The 20,782-nt window shown below is 44.3% G+C and overlaps 1 protein-coding gene across 1 annotated transcript in view; it reads right to left on the bottom strand.

Annotated features, from left to right (window-relative positions):
- Positions 1 to 20,782, bottom strand: part of Dnah9 (dynein axonemal heavy chain 9) — a 336,148-nt gene that overhangs the window by 243,748 nt on the left and 71,618 nt on the right. The window contains exons 20-26 of the mRNA XM_041664051.1: positions 15,843 to 16,713; positions 12,530 to 12,660; positions 11,754 to 11,880; positions 8,201 to 8,353; positions 6,940 to 7,065; positions 4,505 to 4,744; positions 3,730 to 3,890 (exon numbers count right to left, since the gene is read on the bottom strand). Of these exons, the coding sequence (XP_041519985.1) occupies positions 3,730 to 3,890; positions 4,505 to 4,744; positions 6,940 to 7,065; positions 8,201 to 8,353; positions 11,754 to 11,880; positions 12,530 to 12,660; positions 15,843 to 16,713 (1,809 nt within the window). The remainder of the gene's footprint in view (positions 1 to 3,729; positions 3,891 to 4,504; positions 4,745 to 6,939; positions 7,066 to 8,200; positions 8,354 to 11,753; positions 11,881 to 12,529; positions 12,661 to 15,842; positions 16,714 to 20,782) is intronic.

The raw sequence follows: 20,782 nt of genomic DNA, 5'->3' as shown, positions 1-20,782 counted from the left end.
CATTCACTAATATTTGCAGCAAATCCTCCTTTCAAGCTCTTACTTGCAAAATCTCACGGAAGAGGGGATAAATCCCTGTTTTAAAAATAATTCATTGTCAAACTCTTCTCCCCACTTCACCCTCTCCCACCAAAAGGGCATTGGGTATTGAAGGTACCAGAGTCCTCTAAATCCAAAAGTACTAATTATCTTCTGCAGCTCCCAGGCACATGTCAAGATCTGGGGAAATAGGGGTCTCATACTTCTTATAACTTGGAATGGCAATGCTGGGTCAATGGAAAGAAAGTACAGGAATATCCGAAAGCTATGGAGAAGCCACATCCACACCCCAGGCCTTGGAACACATCTCCCGGCATGGGTTTAGAGAGTCCATCCCAATGGCTTGTCAGGGTTGGGCACAGTGCTCAGTACTAAGTCCTGAGGGCAGAGCAGCAGAAACCAAAGTCAAGGCTATCATAGGACACGTAATCTAGAGTGGGAGACAGATATTAATCAAATTGCTCAAACATGTGATGGCTTCATTATATTGTTTCAACTGATATAATTTCCCTATTAGCTCATATTCTGTGGCAAGCCAGGAAATTCACAGTAAAACGAAACACGCTGCTAGATTGAATTCTAATGATGGATGTCATACTGAGAAGCACAACTCCAGGAGATGTTTGGGAGAATCCAGTCTTAATGTACCTTGAATTGGGAAAAACTTTATCTCTCACTAGAGCAGCCCCATATGTAATGAGTTCAAGTAAAACCCCAAGTCAACTTCTCTTTGATATTACCTGTTCTTATGAGTGGAAACTTCTACTCTTAGCCACCATGCATTCATTCATTCATTCAGCAAATGCTACTAGGGTGTTGGTGATTTTTGCACACAAGGTAAACCAAAGTTCCTGATCTCAGACAGAGAGCAAGCAGACAAGCAGATCTTTCCAGAAGGTGGGGAAGGTCAGGAGGGAGACTGAAGGGATTCAATTAGGGCTATTTGCTGTATGTGCACATCAGATGAAGAGGCTGCTTTTTGAAATGGTGGTGGGGGAAGGATGAGGGGCCATCATGGGATGGAGAGCCTGGAGGAAGAAACTCCAGGCATGAGACAGTTGAAATGAACCTCTATTAATGAGTAGAAAGGAAGCTTTGGGGACAGCACAGGGAGAGAGGATTAGGGAGATGGGCAGAGATTACCATGTCCTACAAGGACTTTAGATTTTGGTTGAAGTGCAATAGGGAACCACTGTAGGCAGGGATGTGGCCTCATGAAGATCACACAGAAAAGGAATTATGAGAATCAAAAAGGGAATGACTTGAGTAGGATTCTGGGTGTGAGAGACTTTACAGACTGGGCAAGAAAATGAATGAAGGATGTAGAAAACCTGGAGGTAAACATGCCAGGGGGTCTTCATCTACAGGGGATGCCAGGTATTCAAACTTTCCCAGTTCCACTCAGTTAAGTCACTTGAAGCTGTTTGTCAAGACATTTTGTAGTGTGTTTGAGTCCTCGATTATAAGACCCAAGTTACCACTTAAGATAGGCGCTAGAGGGCTGGTGCTGTAGCTCAGCTGGCAAAGTACTTATCTTGCAAGCATGAGGATCTGAGTTCAAGCTCCAGAATCCATATATAGTAGAATGTACTTGTGATCCTAACACTAGGGAAGCAGAGGCAGGTGGATTCCTGGGGCTGCTCAGCCAGGTTAGCCTGTTTGGCAAGTTCCCAGGCCAGTGAGAGACCCTGTCTGAAACAAAACACTCCAAATCCAAAACAATAGGCAAAAGTAGAAAGTTCCTGAGAAGTAACATTTAAGGTTGTCTTCTGACCTCCCTATGCAGGCACGTACATGCATAGGGACACACACACACACACACACACACACACACACTCACACTCACAAACGAGAAAGGGAGAAAATTAAGGAAAAACACGGCACAGCTTATATTAACACACTTTTTATAATAATCTCTTTGTTTTCTGTAAGTCACTCAGGGGAGCTACTCTCTCCAGAGAAGAGATACTGTGTTCAATGGCCGTATAAGGAAAGGGTACGGAGCACTGCAGAAATCTCGGGAGAACTAAAGTTCTCTATCTTAAGACATTTTCTCCATGCCCTCTCCTTTTCATCCCCACTCTGCTGCTGGATAAAATTTTGTAAGGTACGATTTTCATCACTACTGGCTGGATAAAGAACGTATCTTCTACCCTCTTTAGTCTGACTCTGGTGACTGGTTTCCTTCCACCAAATCAAGCGTCTACGTCTCTCTCCAAGCTCTTGCATTTCCGTGACTCGGCTTTGCAATATTTCAGTGATGCTTAACTATAGATCTCTCACTTTGGGGTTCTACTTTGACGGTAACTGAAAGACGGACTGAGTGTGGTGGTACATACTGAGGATGGATTATCGCACGGCCATAGTGAACCTGAGCTAGATGGTGCATAAATGGAGACAGTATCTCAGAAAAGCCGGACAAACGAAACAGATGCCAGAGTCCCTTTTCACCAGCAAGAGTGATACACACACCGATTTCAGCACTGCATGACGGACACCCTGGCAACCATCTGACAGTCCCCGCCCCCTCCGGATCCAGCATGTCCCGAAAGGTCCCGATCAGGCACTCTTTGTCTTTGCTCAAACCCTTCTAACCCTCATTTCCTCTCTGCTATGATGGGACCCTCTGTACAGAGTACGAGCATGTTCTGTCTTCTTCACTTGAAAATTCACAGCAAATGGCTTTAGGCCTTACTTGAGGCCAAGGCAGTGGTTCTCAACCTGTGGGTCACAACCCCTTTTGAGGTCACATATCAGATATCCTACATAATCAGATATTTACACTATGATTCATGACAGGAGCAGAATTGCAGGTATGAAGTAGCAGCAAAATAATTTCATGGTTGGGAGTCCCCATAATATGAGAAACTATGAAAAAGCCGCAGCATTAGGAAGGTTGAGAACCACCGCTCTAAGGTCTAGTGCTTTTCCCCTTGTTTTCTTCAATTGTTTGTCTATACGTGTTTTAATTCCCCTGCAGGATTGGTGTTTAAGGGTAGGAAATATTTTAGCTACTGAGAAATGCCAGTGGCCAGCTCAGAGTGTGGCATGAGTTGATTCATGTATGAGCTAGGATGAAGGATGGAGAGCACATACTCCTGAAACGCTGAAAGCACTTCAATGGATATGAACATGTTCCTTATAGTTTTGTATTCCCAGAGAGTGGGAGGCAATGAACAGATGTGCCAGTGGAGATACATGTGGCGTTTTAAACATGAGCGCTTGGGATTGAACTCAGATCCTCACGTTAGCAGGGTAAGTTCTTCACCAACCGAGATACTTGACTCAACAGACTCAAAACTTTTCATTAGGATCATTTTCTTATCTTCAGAAAAAAATCATATGAGGTATAAATTACTCCCCCCAGTTCAGAAGACCAAATGTGAGGTCACTTTTGTCATAGTTAAGCAGATGGAATGTGTTTGGTCTGGTGTTGGAAGTCAGGGGTGTATCACCGTCTTAGTAAATGCTCCAGAAAGTTACAGCTCATTGATTTGCTCCGGGGCTTTTTCGACGAAGACTACCTGACACCTTTTCAAGTCTTGTTTCACAACTGCTGTGTTGAATCAAGTTTCTCCCCTTGAAGCTATGTGAACAAGCAACAAATTATGGCATCCTTGATCCTGGGTGATCACTGGCTAGCCTTATCAGAAATAAACAGAGCGATCAGTAGCGGGGGCCAACCCTTACCTATCGGTCAAAGGTGTGATCACTAGGCGAGGTGTATTCCCCAGGTACTCATAGGAATATAGAAACTGGGCATCACAGATGTTGGCAAAGCAGTGTTTGGCCTCATCATCCCAACGATGGCGTAGCTGTGACAGCCAGAGGAAAGCCTGGGCATTGTCAACCTAAAGCACGGCAAAGTGGGTGGGTGAGTTAAGTGCTTTACAGATGGGTAGCTCCCTGCTCACAGGACATAGAAGCCTCTGGGTGGCTAGGGTGGTATCTGACACTTGAGAGTGTAGGACGTTCTGCCTGTAGCAATGCAGATCTGATTACAGATGTTTCCCAGCTTGCCCTGGAGCTATATCCAATAATAAACTAATGATAGATGGAAAACATTTTAAGTGGAAAATGAATCTGATTCACTTACCCCACTAAACTTCATAACTGCCTTACACAGTTAAAGAGGTTTTTGATTACTCTGTGGTTGGATAAAACCATTTTACATAATGTGTATTACATGATTGTGTCGAGTAGCTTATGTTATTCATTACACATTATAATAAAAGTGGCATTCCTACCAAGTATATATTGCTTTTATGCCACCATAAGGTCAAAACATGAGCTGGTTAATAAAAAATCAAGGGCTACCCCTATACTGCTATGTTGGAAGTTTTGAGAGGCAGCAGGAACTACCGTGCTCCTCACCCAGCTGATGTGAGGCCCAGAGGTTGTATTGGAGTGATTCCCATGGAAATTCTACTTACAACAGAAATAAAACCAGATCCACAGTGCCTACCTTTTGAGCAATCATCTTGGCTACCACATCCCGGGCATGCACATCAATGGTGCATATGGTCATGATCTTCTGCCTGTCCCCCTTGGAGAGCTGGCCAATTAGCATGGTGATAAGGGTTTTGAGCTGGGCCACTTGCTTCTTGTAATAGTCCTTCATGGCATTCTCATAGCCTTCCTCCAGTCTGGCAAATGCGATGCCCACTTCTGTCGTCCACCAGATCTGAGTGCAGGTCAGCGCTACCTGTGGCACCAAGAGCTGCTTAGTCAAAGCTGTTACCAGGGCTCGTTTCCAAGCAACCCACTCACGGCATAGCAAGAGTTCAGGATACGACTGTGTGGGTGACAGGCCCCTTCCCTCCCTCTTCCCTGATCATTGACTAAGGCAACCATATGCTCCAAGTCCTCAGAGATGTGAACTAATTACAACACAAACAAGAAGAGCACATTCTGCTCCTGAAAGATGGATCGCGGCTGAGAACAGCCAAAGGCTGGCTCTGCCTGATGTCTCGGTTTCTAGGAATAGCTACAGGCATCATTCACCTGTCCCTTCCCAGAGATGGCACCTCTGTCACATGTGGGAGGACAACACACCGCCTGAGCATCTCAGTGACACTCAGCCTTTGTTCCTTTAGCAGCTGGAGTACTCTAATTCAGTGGTCCACATTTGCTTATTCTTTCTATTTCCACCACATCTTTAACTTCTCAAAATCTGTAACCGGAAAATGACTACTTGTGAAGGTCAAGTGGATAACATCACAATCTGATGTGGTCATTAGGCTTGTATTTTTTCAGAGAGTAAAAGTAAACACGGAAAAAGAGATTGAAATCAACACTTCCCCTGTTGGCTGTGAACTTGGACATACATCCTTCTGAGTATTTATAGTGGAGGATTTAACTGTATTGTTCATCTGTAGATCCATTAGACTCTGAGACATTGTTCTAGATGCTATATATTTAATAGCAGGGAGCATCACATTGTTTAAATTTTGGCTCTGAATTCTAACACAGTACTTGTGCTATGAGGAAAACCCAAAATTATTCCTTTCATGAAACAGGAATAGTTGCTGTAAGCAGTCCCATTCATTAGGTTGCCTGTGTCTTCCTAGGAGATTGTGTCCTACTGGAGAATCTCAGAGAAAGGCCTTCTGTATTGGCGCTTTATCAGACAGGTTGATGGGACTCATTTCTCTCTACAGCCCTATTGCTCCGTCCTCTTTCTACTCACTCAGTCCTTTCTGCTTTTTTCAGACCCTTCATCCCACTTCCGTGTGGCCTGGTCCATGGCATTCTGCCGAAACGGCCTCATTAAACCACCCAGAGACAGACTTTATCCTTGTTTTGCTTGATCCTGTAGAAGTCACTAAAAATTTGTTACCATTCTTCTTCTACCAACAGCTTGATTTTCATTTCATGATGACTTGGACCTGTCTTCTAAGAAGATTCCTTGTTCCTTTTTCTTTTTGGCCCCTCCTACCTCCTTAGGCTCCTGGTGATGCTGGGGGTTCTGTGTTATACCCTTTCCTCATTTCATCAAATTCCCATAGTCACTCTAACCTGACCCTATGGCTTCAATTGCAACTCCTTGTCTGCAGCCCTCAGATGAACCGGCACTAGTATTGCCCTGTCACTAGAGGGTAGGAAGCATATATTGCAGCCAGAGACATTAAAAGTCTTTTGTCTTTGTAATGGAGAGCCTCTTGAGAAACATAGGCAGAATTCAGTTAAAATTTGGGATCCAGACAGTCTCCCTAATGTGGTCCCTAAGAACCAGCTTCCAGTTTTCCGGATAGATTCCATCATCTGCTTCCTGCTCCCTCCTCTCTTAGCCTTGCTTCACAGTTCACTTTTGCTTCTGAACCTTTGCCTATGCTCTTCCGTATATGTGGTGCCAAGCCGCTCCTTATTTAGCTCCCTAACTCCTGCTTCAAATCTTGTCTTAAATCTATCCTCAGGAACATAAATCTATCCTCAGGCCTCACTAGCAAGTTGTCTAGGCCCAGGGAGCCAGGCCTACCCTGGGATCACACTGGCCATATTTTCAAGTGACTGGGCTCTATAGAAGCCTGTGAACTCCAGCAGGACAGGTTGCCACATCTTGTCTCCCGGCCAGGCTTCCCCTCTCATAGTCAGCAAAGAGGAGCACACACAGTGTAAGGGGTCTCCAAGGCTTTGTTTGTATCTTCTTCCTACAGTCAATGATACAGATCCATAACCCAAATTCTCCAAAGCAGTGACGGAATTCAGTCATGACTGTCAGTGCTTCTGCTCTGTCTTCTGGCCCTCACAGTGATCTAGGATTCAAGCCCCAAAGCCCTTCCTATGGAGAAGCACAGGGGCGGTTAGCTTGAGGCCCTTCAGCCTCCGAAGGCCCACACAGGCTGTTGGAGGAGAAAGACAGATGAGGATAGGGCCAGGATGGTCCAATTGGAAAAATACCTGAGCTGGGTAATCAAACAGCCACTGTTCCCTGGACTTTTCCTCGTAGGCAGTTACAGCTTCTGTCATCTCGTGCCTCACCGTGGCTTTCATGTGACGAAGCACGTGGTTCAACCATATTTCAACCTGGAAGAAGAGCTCTGGCTTAGACATCACAAAGCTCAGACAGTTTGATTGATACTGTTTTCTTTCACTCAGCCTGAGGGAGCGAAGACAAAGGAGCTCCAGCATGGTGCGCAAACCAGATGCCACAAGGCAAGGGCAGACATTTTGCACTTATAAGCTGGGGTGTGAAGAGTGGGAGCAAACGTGGAACACAGAAAAGGGGACAACAGGTGAAGGGGTGGTAGGATGCTAATAAGAGCTCATACAAAGAACCCCAAATCTGGATTGAGGCAGATTTAGTTAAGTTGATTCTCACGGATTTGTCTACATAGCATAGAAAAAAGTTAGTTAGGTTTGAGTTTCTCCATTGAATGCTTTCTGGTCTTAGTCTATTAAATGAACATATTCTAAATTGAAAACTCAAGGTTGTCAGCTACCTGCATCTAACAGAACCTTGGATTCTTTTCTGATAAGAGAGTTTCTCTCCAAGCCTATGAGGGAAGGTAGACATTTCTGGAAGCCCATCTTGTTCAGGCCTTATCTGCATGGAGATAGAGCCCCTGGGAATGATACTTGGCTGTATTGCTGTGAATAATGAGCAGGGAAGAATTTTGTTTCAGGGGTGCTGAAGGACGGGGGGTGTAAGGAAGGAACTGTCCCATGGTTTGTGTGCCTGTTGGGTGTGGGGGGCTGGAGGTACGGTGGGACTTCCTCGAGCAGTGATAGATAATCGGTCCTCTGAGAAAGGAAATGACCCTGGAGTGTATTTGCAAAGAGTGGAGATATCTCAGAAAAGGACAATTCTTCCTGAAGAAGGTGTCCGAGTTTCAGATTCCCCCGTGGGGTGCTCCAGGGGTTGCCATCTTAATATTCCCTGCGCTGTCAATCATCTTGCAATCCCCTCACAGCTGAGTGCAGTGACTGTATGTATTTTATTCCTCCCAGCACTGGTCTCTACTAAATAAGGAAATAACAATGCTGACATATGTTTTTCTCAGAGAGGAAGGCCCCAGAGGAGCTCTAGTGCGGACCCCTAGCAAGGAAAGCTGCTTCTTCAGGTCCCAGGCTCTAGCCCGAGGGAAACTGATTTTCACTGAATTTGGTTTGGAGGGGAAGGGATGGGTGAGATGTGAGGGAGGAAAGGACTGTCACTCACCTGCCCACTGCAGTCACAGGGTTCACTGAAGGCCACATATTCCTCTTCTTTGCTGTACATGCCAAGACTTGTCTTGGTTGGGTTCTCACTGGCATCTAACTGGAACTGCATTTTGGCCATGTTGTCAAAGAGCTTGGAAAGGTGGCGTTGAACCTGAGAAGGGAAACCAGGGCAAAGGATTCAAGAGGATGCGCAGAAAGCTGATCATAGTTATTTCTGTAGTCTGCCAGGGAGCAACTCTTACAGGACACAGAAGGGCGAATGCTGAGCCTGTGGGAAGAAGGTTACAGCGATCATGGAATAGGATGGTGAAGATAGGAACCACGTGAACAGACACAACCAAAGGAATAAAAACGAGCAGGAACAGTGCCACCACTGTCGTTCCATCCCTGGAAGTAAACAGGAGCAAACCGGAATGGAGTGCAAGTAAAAACACTAGTGCATTTGAGATTTTGAAAAGAGAAATAAACTATCACTTGGTTTTGCTTTCATTTAAACACAAGGAACACGAGCTCTGTAAACCATGGGTTAAAAGATTGGCTGGCAGGGAAACAAAGGGAGCAAACGCGAAGTCAATTTACAACGTATTAACAGCACTCAGGGGCTCAACTGACACAGCAAACTAAGTACAGTGCAGAAGTTCTGAAGAATGCCAAGGAGGCAGACCAAGAGCTAAGTCTACATTCAGAGAAGAGGGTGCCCGCAGCCCAAAGGAGCAGAGCCCAGTTTCCAGATGTGTGGTGAACTCAGCAGGGGTGGGGCTGCTCGGTGGAGTAGAAATTCTCTCAAACAGTGGGAGAAAACTGTCAAGATGACAGAAGCCGTGGTTTCCAGAGAGGGGAAAGCATCAAGTGTCACAGAAAAATAGCAAAAGAAAGCAAATACATAAACAAAGATATATATTAAGCATTATTAACATAAATGTGGATTTCTACAGACATATAGAGAAAAAGAGATTCCTGTTCTGATGATTTCTACATGAATCCATTCACTCACCCGTGCTTTACTCTCTAGGGTATGGAAAGGGGTGGATTATTGAAAGATTTACTAGAACCAAATGAGAAGCAAATCAAAAGAAATATGTAAGAATGAGTACCGTGGGTATTAAAGGTATAGAAAGAGTGGAGGTGATCTGACCCTTTCTACAAGCAGAATTAGTACAACTGTAAACAGAAGGTTGATATGTGCCTGGGCTACTTGGAAAACAATTCAGTCCACAGGATAAGAACAGAAGGACCACAAATGCAAAGGAGATGTCTTTTTAATACTTGATTCTTCTTAACAAGCGGAGTAAGACCTGCTGGAGCTGCTTTTTGGCTCTGCTGGAGAAGCGCTCATCCATGGCTGGTGGCGATGCCAAGGGGGACAGTTCCTGTGCAGCGAAGCATTTGAGTGCTAACAAGGCTTCTGTATGTTTACTCTTTGAGCCAGAATTCTCTAGGAATATCTCTAGATCTAGAAGACAGGTCTCCAAAACACAAGGTTACCTAACGCCACCTTATTTGTTTGGAAAATAATAGTCATCGAATGGCCAGACTATGACATACCAGCATAGAGTATGATGCAAATGTTGAAATGGAGAGAGCTTGGATTAATATGGAATGATTTCTAAGGTATAAAACAGAGGAGGAGGAGGAGGAGAAGGAAGAGAAGGAGGAGGAGGAGGAAGAGTAAGAAGAAAGAAAGAAGGAAAAAAGAAAGAAAGAAAGAAAGAAAGAAAGAAAGAAAACAGGACAAAACTAATACTGGAAATGCCTGCAATTCCAGTAGGCAGAGAGAGGCAGGAGGATCACAGGTTTAAGGTCAGCTTGGACTACACAGAAGATTCTGCTGCCCCATAAAGACAAAATTCAAACAGATACTGCAACCTGCTACCTTTTGTGTGGGAAAGAAGGGGTGATGAGGGAACATATCTGACTGGATACAAGTCTTTACCTGCCTGTTTGTGCAAAGATGAACATAGGCAAGACAAATTAAGACCTAATGAAACTATTTGTGGGGAGGAGGGAGGGCAGACAGTGGCAGTGGGAGATAGCAGAGGAAGAAGGGACAGTTCTCCGAGACACATAGCTTTTGAAATGGTTTGGCTCTTGGAATCAAGTAAGTCTTCTACATAAACAGTATAGATGTTTGAAAATCAGCTTAAATCAGAAAAAAAAAAACAGAAAAAGGAGAAACAAATAAACCTCTTTGTACGTCAAATGAATGACAAAGTCACACAGAAGGGAGGAAAGGGATTCAGCCAAGTGACTTGTCACTCCAGTGTTTGGGATGCATATCTTCAGTCTGAGACAAAATCAAAGATCTCCAAACTCATCCCAGCATGGGAGCAGAGGGTGCACCCCAGCATTTCGGAGGAGATGCAGGCTGCATGGTTCATGAGACCACACCCTCCATAATGTGGTGTCACTTTGGAAAGCCTTCCAAAGGCAAAGCCTGCAGACCCATGTGATTCAGACAACCAGGTGTTCTGGAGACACAGAGAGGGGCTGTGTTTGTAACAGATCGCCGACAGGGTTCTGCCACTTCTTCAAGTTGAGGACCAGTGCCTGTTGGCACAAACACCAAAGTAGCATCACCTTGTGGTTCAAACACTGACCACGTAAGGTAGCAGACTCCACTTTCACAGACAAAAACTTGTGACGAAGGAATAGCCTATCTGGCCAGTAAGGGACTAGAATTTAAAAGAGAAAACTCAGTGTGGAATTCCTCACTATGCTTTTTTGATCAAAACACCCTAAGGCCCAATCAATAATGTCTCAACTTACAAATCTTGTAGAAACTATTGACACCATTTTTCTTATTTTTAATTGACACAAATGTACATAATCACTGTACGGATTTATGGGGTCTTGCATGACACTTCAATACATCTATCTAACAAATATGATCAGGTCAGGGTGATCGAAATATCTATCATATCAAACAATTTGTTCTTTCTTATATTAGGATTATTGAAATTCTATTAAGTTTTCTTAAAATATGTAAACTGTTGTGTACTACCATTATCTTACTGTGCTATAAAATCTCTCAAGTTATCCAATCATGCCTAATATAGTACCCATCACACACACCAACCACCCCCTCTACCTCTCTGGTAACCAACGGTCTTCTCTCTACTTCTGTGAGATCAACTTCAGCTTCCCTGTGTGACAATTGTCTTTCCATGATGGATTTCTCTCATTTCATATCATATCCTCCAGCTCCCTGCATGCCCTCCGACCAGTGACAGAATGCCAGGCTTCTTTATATAGCTGTCACTGTTGACCACGATTGATTGGATGACTCTTCAGAACCAGGTCGAACGCATTCCTCATACAGGCTTAACTTCATGCTCTTTTGCCACTTCATTTCTGCTTCAGCCACTGGGGAAGAGGTGGTGTGTGTGTGTGTGTGTGTGTGTGTGTGTGTGTGTGTGTGTGTGTAAAAGCCAAAGGAGGCAGAGATCCCTAAGGCAACCTGGTTCTGAAATGCTTGTCTCCTCCCTGAGCGTAGGCTCCTACTGGGTGTGCCATAGCCCTTCGGATGGTTTGAAAGATGCTGCCCAACTTACTTGTTGTGGGGCTGTGCCATTGGAAAGGATGTCCAGCAGATCAGAGGAGGACAGGAAGTAAAACCGAGGAAAGGCAAGTCTTTTGGTGTCTAGGTACTCGGCTAGGGCTTTTTCGCAGAGGCACAACCTGAGGGCACAGAACACAGGTTCTCCTAGTTTAGTATAACGAGTACAATTGGCCCCGAGCTACACATGCATTACCTACATACAAACACAGGCAGTCCTCAGTGTCTGTAAATTCCCCTTCTGAGGGTTAAAGAACTACAGATTGAAAATATTTGGGAACATTTTTCATGCGTTTTAAACACACACAAACATTTTTGGTCATCAATCCCTAAATGATATGACATAACCATTTACAAAGCATTTGTTTTGAGTTAGGTATTGTAGATAGGCTAGAGGGGATGTACAAGCCACGGGAGGACTGCACAGCTTATATGCAACAGAATTCTGCATGAGGAACTTGGAGCTGCGAACTTCTGTATATCTGCAGGTTGTCTCAGCAGCAATTCTGAGTGGATGACTGAAGGATGACTGTATTTGCCATATATGGAATATTTTCAGATTTAAGAACAACAAATACCTAGGGATATTTGTAAATGGACACATCTGTTCACATCTGTATCAAAACTCCTGATGGTAGCATACTCTATATTACCCACACCACAGGGAAGGCAAAGGCCAAACATGCTCTCATTGACAGGCAGTTAATAAAGGTCAGAGACAGAGAAGGGAGGTTTGCATCTTCCCACAGCAGGGCTGGCAAGCCCATCTACCTGCTCTGAAGATCCTCCAGCTTGTCATAGAGGCCTGGCCTATTAGTGGCTTCCACCACATTTGGGGTTTTCTCAACATCACAGGCCAGCTTTCTGAAGTCAGAGTCAATGCCTTCAAATCTCTTAGAATCCTAGAGATGAAACATATAGAAAGTAATAATCAATATTTGTCTCAGCTTGGCCCTTGCAACCATTTGAGGGCAGAAATCAGTCCAATTCCAAGAAGAGACTTGGGCAAGGAAGAACATTTGGACATGTTAATATTGGTACCCTTTTTCTTTTGTTTATACAGGTGACCTGCCAAGCAATATTTTCTGTACAAGAAGCTAAAGTATTTTAAAAGAAAAAAAATTTAATTACTTAATTCACTTAAAAAGTGCAGGAGACTTTAATTAGGAAGGAGAAAGAAATGTAAATATAGGAGGGTAAACTATATTTCAAAGAGTGATAAGGAATAGTAACTTAACTATCTGCCCATACATACCTATAACATAGTTTAAATGAAATTTTCCTATATGAGCTGACAATGCTCACCCCAGAACCCATAGACTATCTAACAAAACCCCCAATACCAGGCATGAGAAGCCCTCTTTTGAGTTGGTCAGGATTGTCCAAGAAACTCGGAAAAACATTACAGTCATTTTTGTAGATGCCCTAGATTGCCCTCTCCCCCTCTAGAGGTAGATGATAAGCCCTTATTGCTAAAGACACCATGACCTTCAGATACAGGTTTTGAAGTGAATCTGACCCAAAAACCTCCTCTTTGAGGACTAGCTTTCATGGTACCAGAAGGTGCTGTATTAGTTCGCAAGGGAGGGAAGAAATCAGCCATCTTACTCAGAGATGGCCCCTATGAGCTCCAACAACAACCAACATGGTACTACAACCTTAAACATGCAGTAGTGGCGAGAATACCTTGGCAGTAACCAACAGCTCCTTAGTGGGACTTAAGACCCATTCAAAATAAGGAAACCATGTGTGGTACTGGAAACCTAGTCACCTACTCAGGGCTAATGAAGTCGTGGATCTCAGAGGAGGACCTACAACTACCACTTTACTAAACCTACACAATCCATCACTACATTCTGAATAAATATCCTTATACCACTAGTAAGTGTAGTTCTCACCTCTCATCAAGGAAACTTCTCTTGGCAACAGATGGAGGGAGACCTTTAGAGAGAGTCACTACTGATCAAATGCAGATTTGTGGAGCCCAGGCCCAGTGTATACATTGTTAACACAAATCCTGCACTTACAGCTCTGGGATTATTGTGAAAGGTATGTGTGTGCACAGGTGTGCACGCGTGTGTGAAAAGGACCAGAGGAACAGGGGATTTGTTTGAGGCTTTGAAATAAAAATTAAAATGTAATAATAACAAACCTATCAGTTTATCATAATACCATGTTTTTAATCTAAAATACTTTACCAAAAATCTCAAACCACTACAATAAAATCACAAGAAGCATCCTTTTGCTTTCCTTTCAACATCCAGATTGCTACTGTGTGACCAAACAGAGCTCATCAGTGTTCCCACATCTACTTCTGCATTTGGTTTCCTTTGGTCTTACAGGTCATGCAGCATAATAGAAGCTCATGTGGGCTCATGCAAGAGCAAAAGTCAAAAAGCAAATAACACATGATCACTGAGGAAGTCTCGGGGACTCTCCACTATCACTCCAACTGTCCAATAACTGATTCCTAAGCCAAGTAGGCATGCTTCTTTTCTAGATATACATAAACTTTTTAATGCCATAATTCTCACTGTGCTAAAATGATCAAGAAGCTAAGATATACAAAGGATTTTAGCCTAAATTTGGTACCTGGTGAGAACATATTGTGTTACTAGAAACAGTCATCATAATCTTATATGCTGTGAGCATTGTTTTAATGGATCTTCCAAAGTAGGTGCTAGTACCTGTCCTAACCTACATATGAGGAAATCAAGGTATGAAGACATTAAGTAGATAACTTGCCCATCATGAAAGAATTAGAGCAGAAGCCTAGGCCTGCTACCCTGCCCTCTGTAACCCGTACCCATCACCCAAGATGATCAAAAGACAAGAGAGGTGGGTAAAATACTTTAAAATCCCCTCTCAAGGTAGTGTTTTGCTTTGCCTGAAAATGAAATGGCATCAAGGTGACAGAAGCATATTCATACCTGGCATGAATGTTCAAATAAAAAGAGCCAATCAGAGAACTGTAATTACTCTGGAAGCAATTATGGAAAAAACTGAGTGTATACATGCACAAAAGTTGGGAAATAGTCTTAATGGAAGAAAATAGTTACTAGTTAGGGCATAATGAGACCGAACTCTTTTCTGTAATGTTTTTAATAGGAAGGAAATGCAGGCATTTACAGGTTCTGTGCGCAAACCTGCAGCACTATCCAGAGACCAGATTCTTTCATATTTTTCATAAGAGGCTCTCAGACACCCCTTAAGGTCTCTCCCAAAGTCTCCACCTATGTCCTCACCCTTTCTAATTAAACTTATTCTTCGTCAATTGCTAGTGTTTAGGATAAATAAAGTCTGCTGCTGGCTTCATGACAGCTGCCATACAGAACTGTCCCCTGTTAGTTTCTGTTGTGAATGCCAACCTTGAAGCCAACTTATGGCCCTAGCATGCTTCTGCAGGATGTGCTGGAGAGCTGCGATGTTGGATGGCATGTGCTTTAAGTTCTTAACAAGACCTGGACAACTGGTGACATTTCATAATCAAACTAATTTGTCAGCAAAGAACTGGCTGTACTGAATGGATACAGAAGACGTCTAGGGCAAAAACAAAGACGGAATTAGAGTCCACTGAGATAGCAGTTGGCTAATGACGCATTAATTAGGGCTAGGGAGAAGGGGCAGGCACAGGGGAGGGTGATAATGGGAGCATATATTTTAGGGAAATCTGCTGTTAATCTTTAGCAGAGAACAAGTATCTGACATGCTAGTACCTATCAAAGGTTTGCTGCATGGCTCACTGCCTGGGGAGAATGACCTTGAACTTGCCTGGTAACAAGACTCAGTTTGTTTGAGTACAGGCGATATGAGACCTATGAAGTGACCCTTAAGGAGCCATTCCCAAGCTTCAGTAGCTGGAATCTTCTATCGCTTTTCTCACACACACTTGAAAAAAAAAAAGTAAATCACTCCTTTTCTTTCTCCTTCTCATGTCAAGGCAAACTGTTTGCAAACATGCTAGCACAGTTTTGGTGATGGTTCAGGTCAGCGAGGAGCAGAGAAAAGAACCCCAACACTTTGGGTGGGAAGGTCTTCACCTGCACCCAACACTAGGGTAGCATAGGATTCCCTGAGCAGGTACCTGAGGTAGCTGAGCCCGGATGTCTTCAGAGCCGATGAATATGCTCTCCAGGTGAGACCAGGTACGCTGCACCTCAAACCAGATGGAGATTACTGAGTCAGCCGTGGACAGCTTCTTCTGCCAACTTGATACTTCTTCCAGGAAGAAAGCAACGTGTTTGGACATCATCAGGTTCTGAAGTTGCACTTGATTGTCCTCCAGAACCTCAATGAGGTCCTCATCTGACTGTAGCAAGGGTACGTGAGTTCGTGCGTGGGGCTCATACTGGAATTCCATGCTGGCCCAGGTGTTCTGCAGCTCGCTTAAGGTCTTCTCCATACCCATCTCTTTCACAGCTCGGTCCACAATGCCCCGGACCTCATCTTCGAAATGGTGGAGCTGGAGCTGCAGGAGGTGAGCCAGCGTGGTGTCCTGATCCATGGTGAAACTCACGCCAGTGGCCTGCATCAGTTGCCTCCAGTGCCGCTCCCGGATGGCAGGGTTCTGCAGCTCCGCCACAGCCCTCAGGGAGGTCAGAGTATTCAACACGGTACTTTCCAGGCCTGTGAATGCATCCCAGGCTCTGAGCTCCTTGTCTAGGTTCCGGATGTGCCGGGTGAACTGCTTGCACTCCAAGTCCATGGCTTCCACACTGATGTCCCTCCAGCTGGTAGCCTCCCAGGCATGGATACTGGAGGTCACCATTCCAATGGTGTCCCAGAGCTCCTTTAGCTGGCAGGCCTCCTTTCTGCACTGCCTTAGTTGCTTATAGTCAGGGACATTGACCTCAAACAGATCAGCTGACTTGGAGATGGTGGCCATGGTGGACTCCATGTGCTCGATCTCCCTGTGCCAGACATCCAGCATGTGATGTGGACCAACACTATCAAACCTAGGAAGTATAACATATTCCTTTGGTAAGCATGACACACAGGACTCAACTCCTAGAACCCCCTAAGGTAGCATCTGCTGAAAGGTTTGGTACCCAGGAGAAGAGGAGAGGCTCCTAACACAGCTTCTCACCCTGGGATAGATGGGGTAGGGTGACCACTAGAAGGAAAAGCCATTCAAGAGCATCAGAGAAGATGATGGGTATGGTGACCCAAGACTCTAATCCTCACACTTGGAAGACGGAGGCAGGAAGATCTCGAGTTTGAGGTCAGTGTGGACTCAGCAGTGAGACTCTGTCTCAAAAGATACAACGATCATAAATGAGCAATGTCATGCTTAGACCTCATCTTCAAAATGCTGAAGTTTGCTTTTCATCAAATCTCACTCATTTGATTTTACCATCAGACTCAAGAGTCAGATGCTGGGTTGCAAGTCTGCTAGTTCCGAGAGGCAGAGAGAACACCCAGTTGACCTTCCTCCTCCATCATCATCCCAGAAGCCTCTCCTCCCTCCTACCATCTCAAACAAATCTGCTCAAACTCAATGTCCCTCCCTTCTACTTCCTGTGTATCCATCCTCTTGACTCCCTCTTACTCTCCATGTTTCTTTAAAAAAAAATAATCTTAAGGTTTACTTCCTGTTAATTGGTTGCTTGCTCCACGTATTGATCTATGGTTGACTCCACCCAATCCTGTCCACAATATTTAAGCAGGAAGCTCCCAGATCAAAGGCATGCACCAGGGCTGAGACACATCACAACTATAAACAGGTTTTCCCAGTAAATAGTGCATAGCAGGGATTCAGAGTGTGATCAGTTATCCTGCAACAAAGCTCTTCTGCTGCACCTGGGCTGCCAACTGCCCCTGAAGCTGCACCTTCACTGATGGCATCCCCTGAGCTCTCACAGTGCCAAGCCCCAGTCGCTTCTATGGCCATTTCATGCCTTCAAAACAAGCGCTATGTGGGCTACCTTACTGCCAGTGTGAGGTGCAACCTTGGCCACCTCTGGACCACAACTTCCCAGTGCTAACCTGAGAAACACTTCCAGGAGATTGCACCTCAGTGATGCTGGTCTCTTCTTAATCACAGCTGATTCTTCAGCCCCAGCTGAGCAGCATCCATTGTTCCAGCAAAACACAGGTTTTACCTTCATGGTTCTATTCTTTTGACCCTTTATGTTGAGTGCTGAAAGCACACACCCGGTTGGAGATGGTACCTTATCTTTGAGTATTAACACTTTGCACAACCACCCACAAGGCAGGCTCCAGTCATCCTCCTTCCTCAACGAAGAGCCTCATATGTAAAAAAGCTCACACACCTGTCCCATAGTCAGGGGTACGGGTGACCCCAGTTTCAAGGGGCCTCTGCTTTTTCTTCTCTCATCACCAGTTATCTTTCCTCTCCATCCCCAGGCTGAGACTTTCTGTTTCTGTGTGTTTATAGAGGTAGATATTCAGGGTCCTACAACTTAAAGGAGATGAAACTCTCCCAAACTCTGGATAGGGCATCACACAAGGGAATGATGAATAGAGAAATGGCTCGTTTCCATCTTTTTACTGCCCAGGAGTGTTTACTGACAGGATACAGAAGGGAGAAATGATGACGTGTGGACTCCCTTCCATGAACTGTTCCTTCTTTCACTTGTCTCTAGAAATATCTGCCATAACCGATAGAAAGAAATTCTAATTTAAACATTCACCTGAACTGCTCGCTCTAACCCCCCACCACCATGCAATGCAGTAATAGTCATGCACACCATTGCACTGGTGCAGCTTAGCTTGGATGCATGTTCTGCAGGCTGTCCACCTGCTCCTGAATTGGTTTGGGTTTGGGCTGTGGCCACCAAGACGAGTGGCTGAACACCATGCACAGGTCATGGCTAGCCTTCAGCACAGAATACGAGGGTGGTTTGCAGAGTGGGAAGAGACTCCTCCCTAGGTTTTTCCTTCCTTCTCTCCAATGAGCAGTAGATAATAGACTACATGGAAGAAATAGAATTGTCTTTGTGACAAGCAAGAAAGATCACCAAGGCACAAAGAGTCTTCTGGTTGGTTTTTTTGTTTTTTCTTGCAGAGATGAACTGTTGGTGTCTGTGAACTCTACTTATCCTTTGGTCTACAGTAAATTTAGAATGTGGTATCAACTACTTGGTGTTGGAAGAAGATCTACGAAAGTGAGACAAACTAAAAAAAAAAAAAGCCCACATCCCATTTAATTCATCATGATGTGTAGTTCAGAAAGAAACTATCAGACAAGATGTGAGTTAGGGGCATTTGCAGGGCACAGAAGGCAATAGTCCTCATCACACAAACATCCAGAAATTGACAATGGTTTCTTAAAAGTGTTGTTGGTATAATTTGTTTATTGTTTGAATTTGTGGAAGACCTTTTCCTGTATCTGATCATGCATGAACACCAATTTTGAGTAAGTTTGGAGGGGATCTCTACACATGAAAGCAGGTGGCAATTTCAAACCTTTAGAATAAAATCGGCACGGTGGTACATGCCAATAATCTCACCACTCAGGAGGCTGAGATAAGAGGCTCCTGGGATCCTGCCTATACTATATAACAAGCCTCTGTTTCAAAACCATTCCTTTATGCCAACTTGTCAAGATATTCATAAACTTTACACATGTTCTAACAATGAAGCATTTCTCCAAACCAGGGAAAGAAGAGAGTTTAAGGACAAGAAAGTCACAGAGGGGAAGGGCACACTGGGTCTTTGAAACTGATATAAAGATGTGACAAGAAGGGTGAATGTCTGCAGAAATAAAACTACAATTATGTAATGAAAACACATTGCTCAACTGTGAGCTTATAGAGAGAGAGAAGAGGAGGAGCCCCTTCTGACTCTTGCAGAGCTAGCCACTGGGAAATGCCAACTACAGCATCGCAGCTGGATGGAGAATAAAGACTGGCCTACGCCTGCACAATAACCTTCCAGCACAAAAAACTTGAGGTGCCCACCCTGAGTTGTGGATTCCCTAGTCCTGCACACTCTGTGCTAGCCCATTTAGGTACCAATATCCACCTATTTGTCCTAGCTACAAGATGGAGAAGCATCCCATACTGTCTTCCCTCAGTTCCCGTTGATTCTCCTGCTTCTCAAATTGCAGTCTTGGCCATTGATTGCTTCTGTTCCGGCATTACCACTTTGATTCATGGCTGTTGTGCCCTCTCATTTGAGACCTGGTCTTCAGTCCATCCTGCTCCATGTGAAAGTAGGAGTAATAATAGAGACACCTTTCCAATATTCAATGCTGTAATGTATATCTTTTATCCTATGGTGGCACAAAAGCAATACTAATTTAGTAGCACTATAATTTGGAATGTGAATTTCACTTTCCTTTTGGGCTAGCAATAGGCTTGCAGTTCAATCCTCTTTCATGATGCCAGAGATCAGGTACCAGAAATCAGGTATGGGATCATGAGAGGCACAGCTGACCTACAGTGTCCTACTGTGTTGCTAGTTGTGGTATTTGGTAGGTCAGGTACATCAAACATGGTCAGAATGAAGCCCATTGCACATCTGAAAGGCTGTGCTTCCAGATGCTGACTTCTGAGCCAGGGTCACCTGGACCTCTCTGTCCTCATGCCCTAGCTCCTGCATCTCAGCTGTACTCACTCCATGTCTCACTTTCTACCCTCATGTCCCAGCTCCTGCATCTCAGCTGTACTCACTCCATGTCTCACTTTCTACCCTCATGCCCTAGCTCCTGCATCTCAGCTGTACGCACTCCATGTCTTAAACTTTCAGTCATTTGCCCCTTTTTCCGTGATTATTTTTTATGGACCATCTTTGCCTTCTAGTCCAGTTATTAATCTCCAATGTAACTTGTGTGATTGGCTCAATTGCCACTGTTCCCAAGATGTGTCAGTAACTTCAGTTAAAGATGATACCAAGAATGTGTTTTATTACTCAATTTTGAAATTATCCCTAAGGCCATATGTTGTTGATGTCAGGGGTTGTATTTTCTGGAAAATTCTACTATCCTTGTAATTCTTAGCTCACTCCACTCTTGAGGCCAAGCCCCCATCCCTCTACTCTACAGAATTCTAAATCGTACAG

This window comes from Microtus oregoni, unplaced genomic scaffold (assembly GCF_018167655.1).
Source record: "Microtus oregoni isolate MIOR12 unplaced genomic scaffold, Mior012 000015F_ref0000493, whole genome shotgun sequence".
NCBI lineage: Eukaryota > Metazoa > Chordata > Mammalia > Rodentia > Cricetidae > Microtus > Microtus oregoni.
Note: the sequence above shows the minus strand (reverse complement) of the source record. Positions and strands in the feature narration are given on the sequence as shown.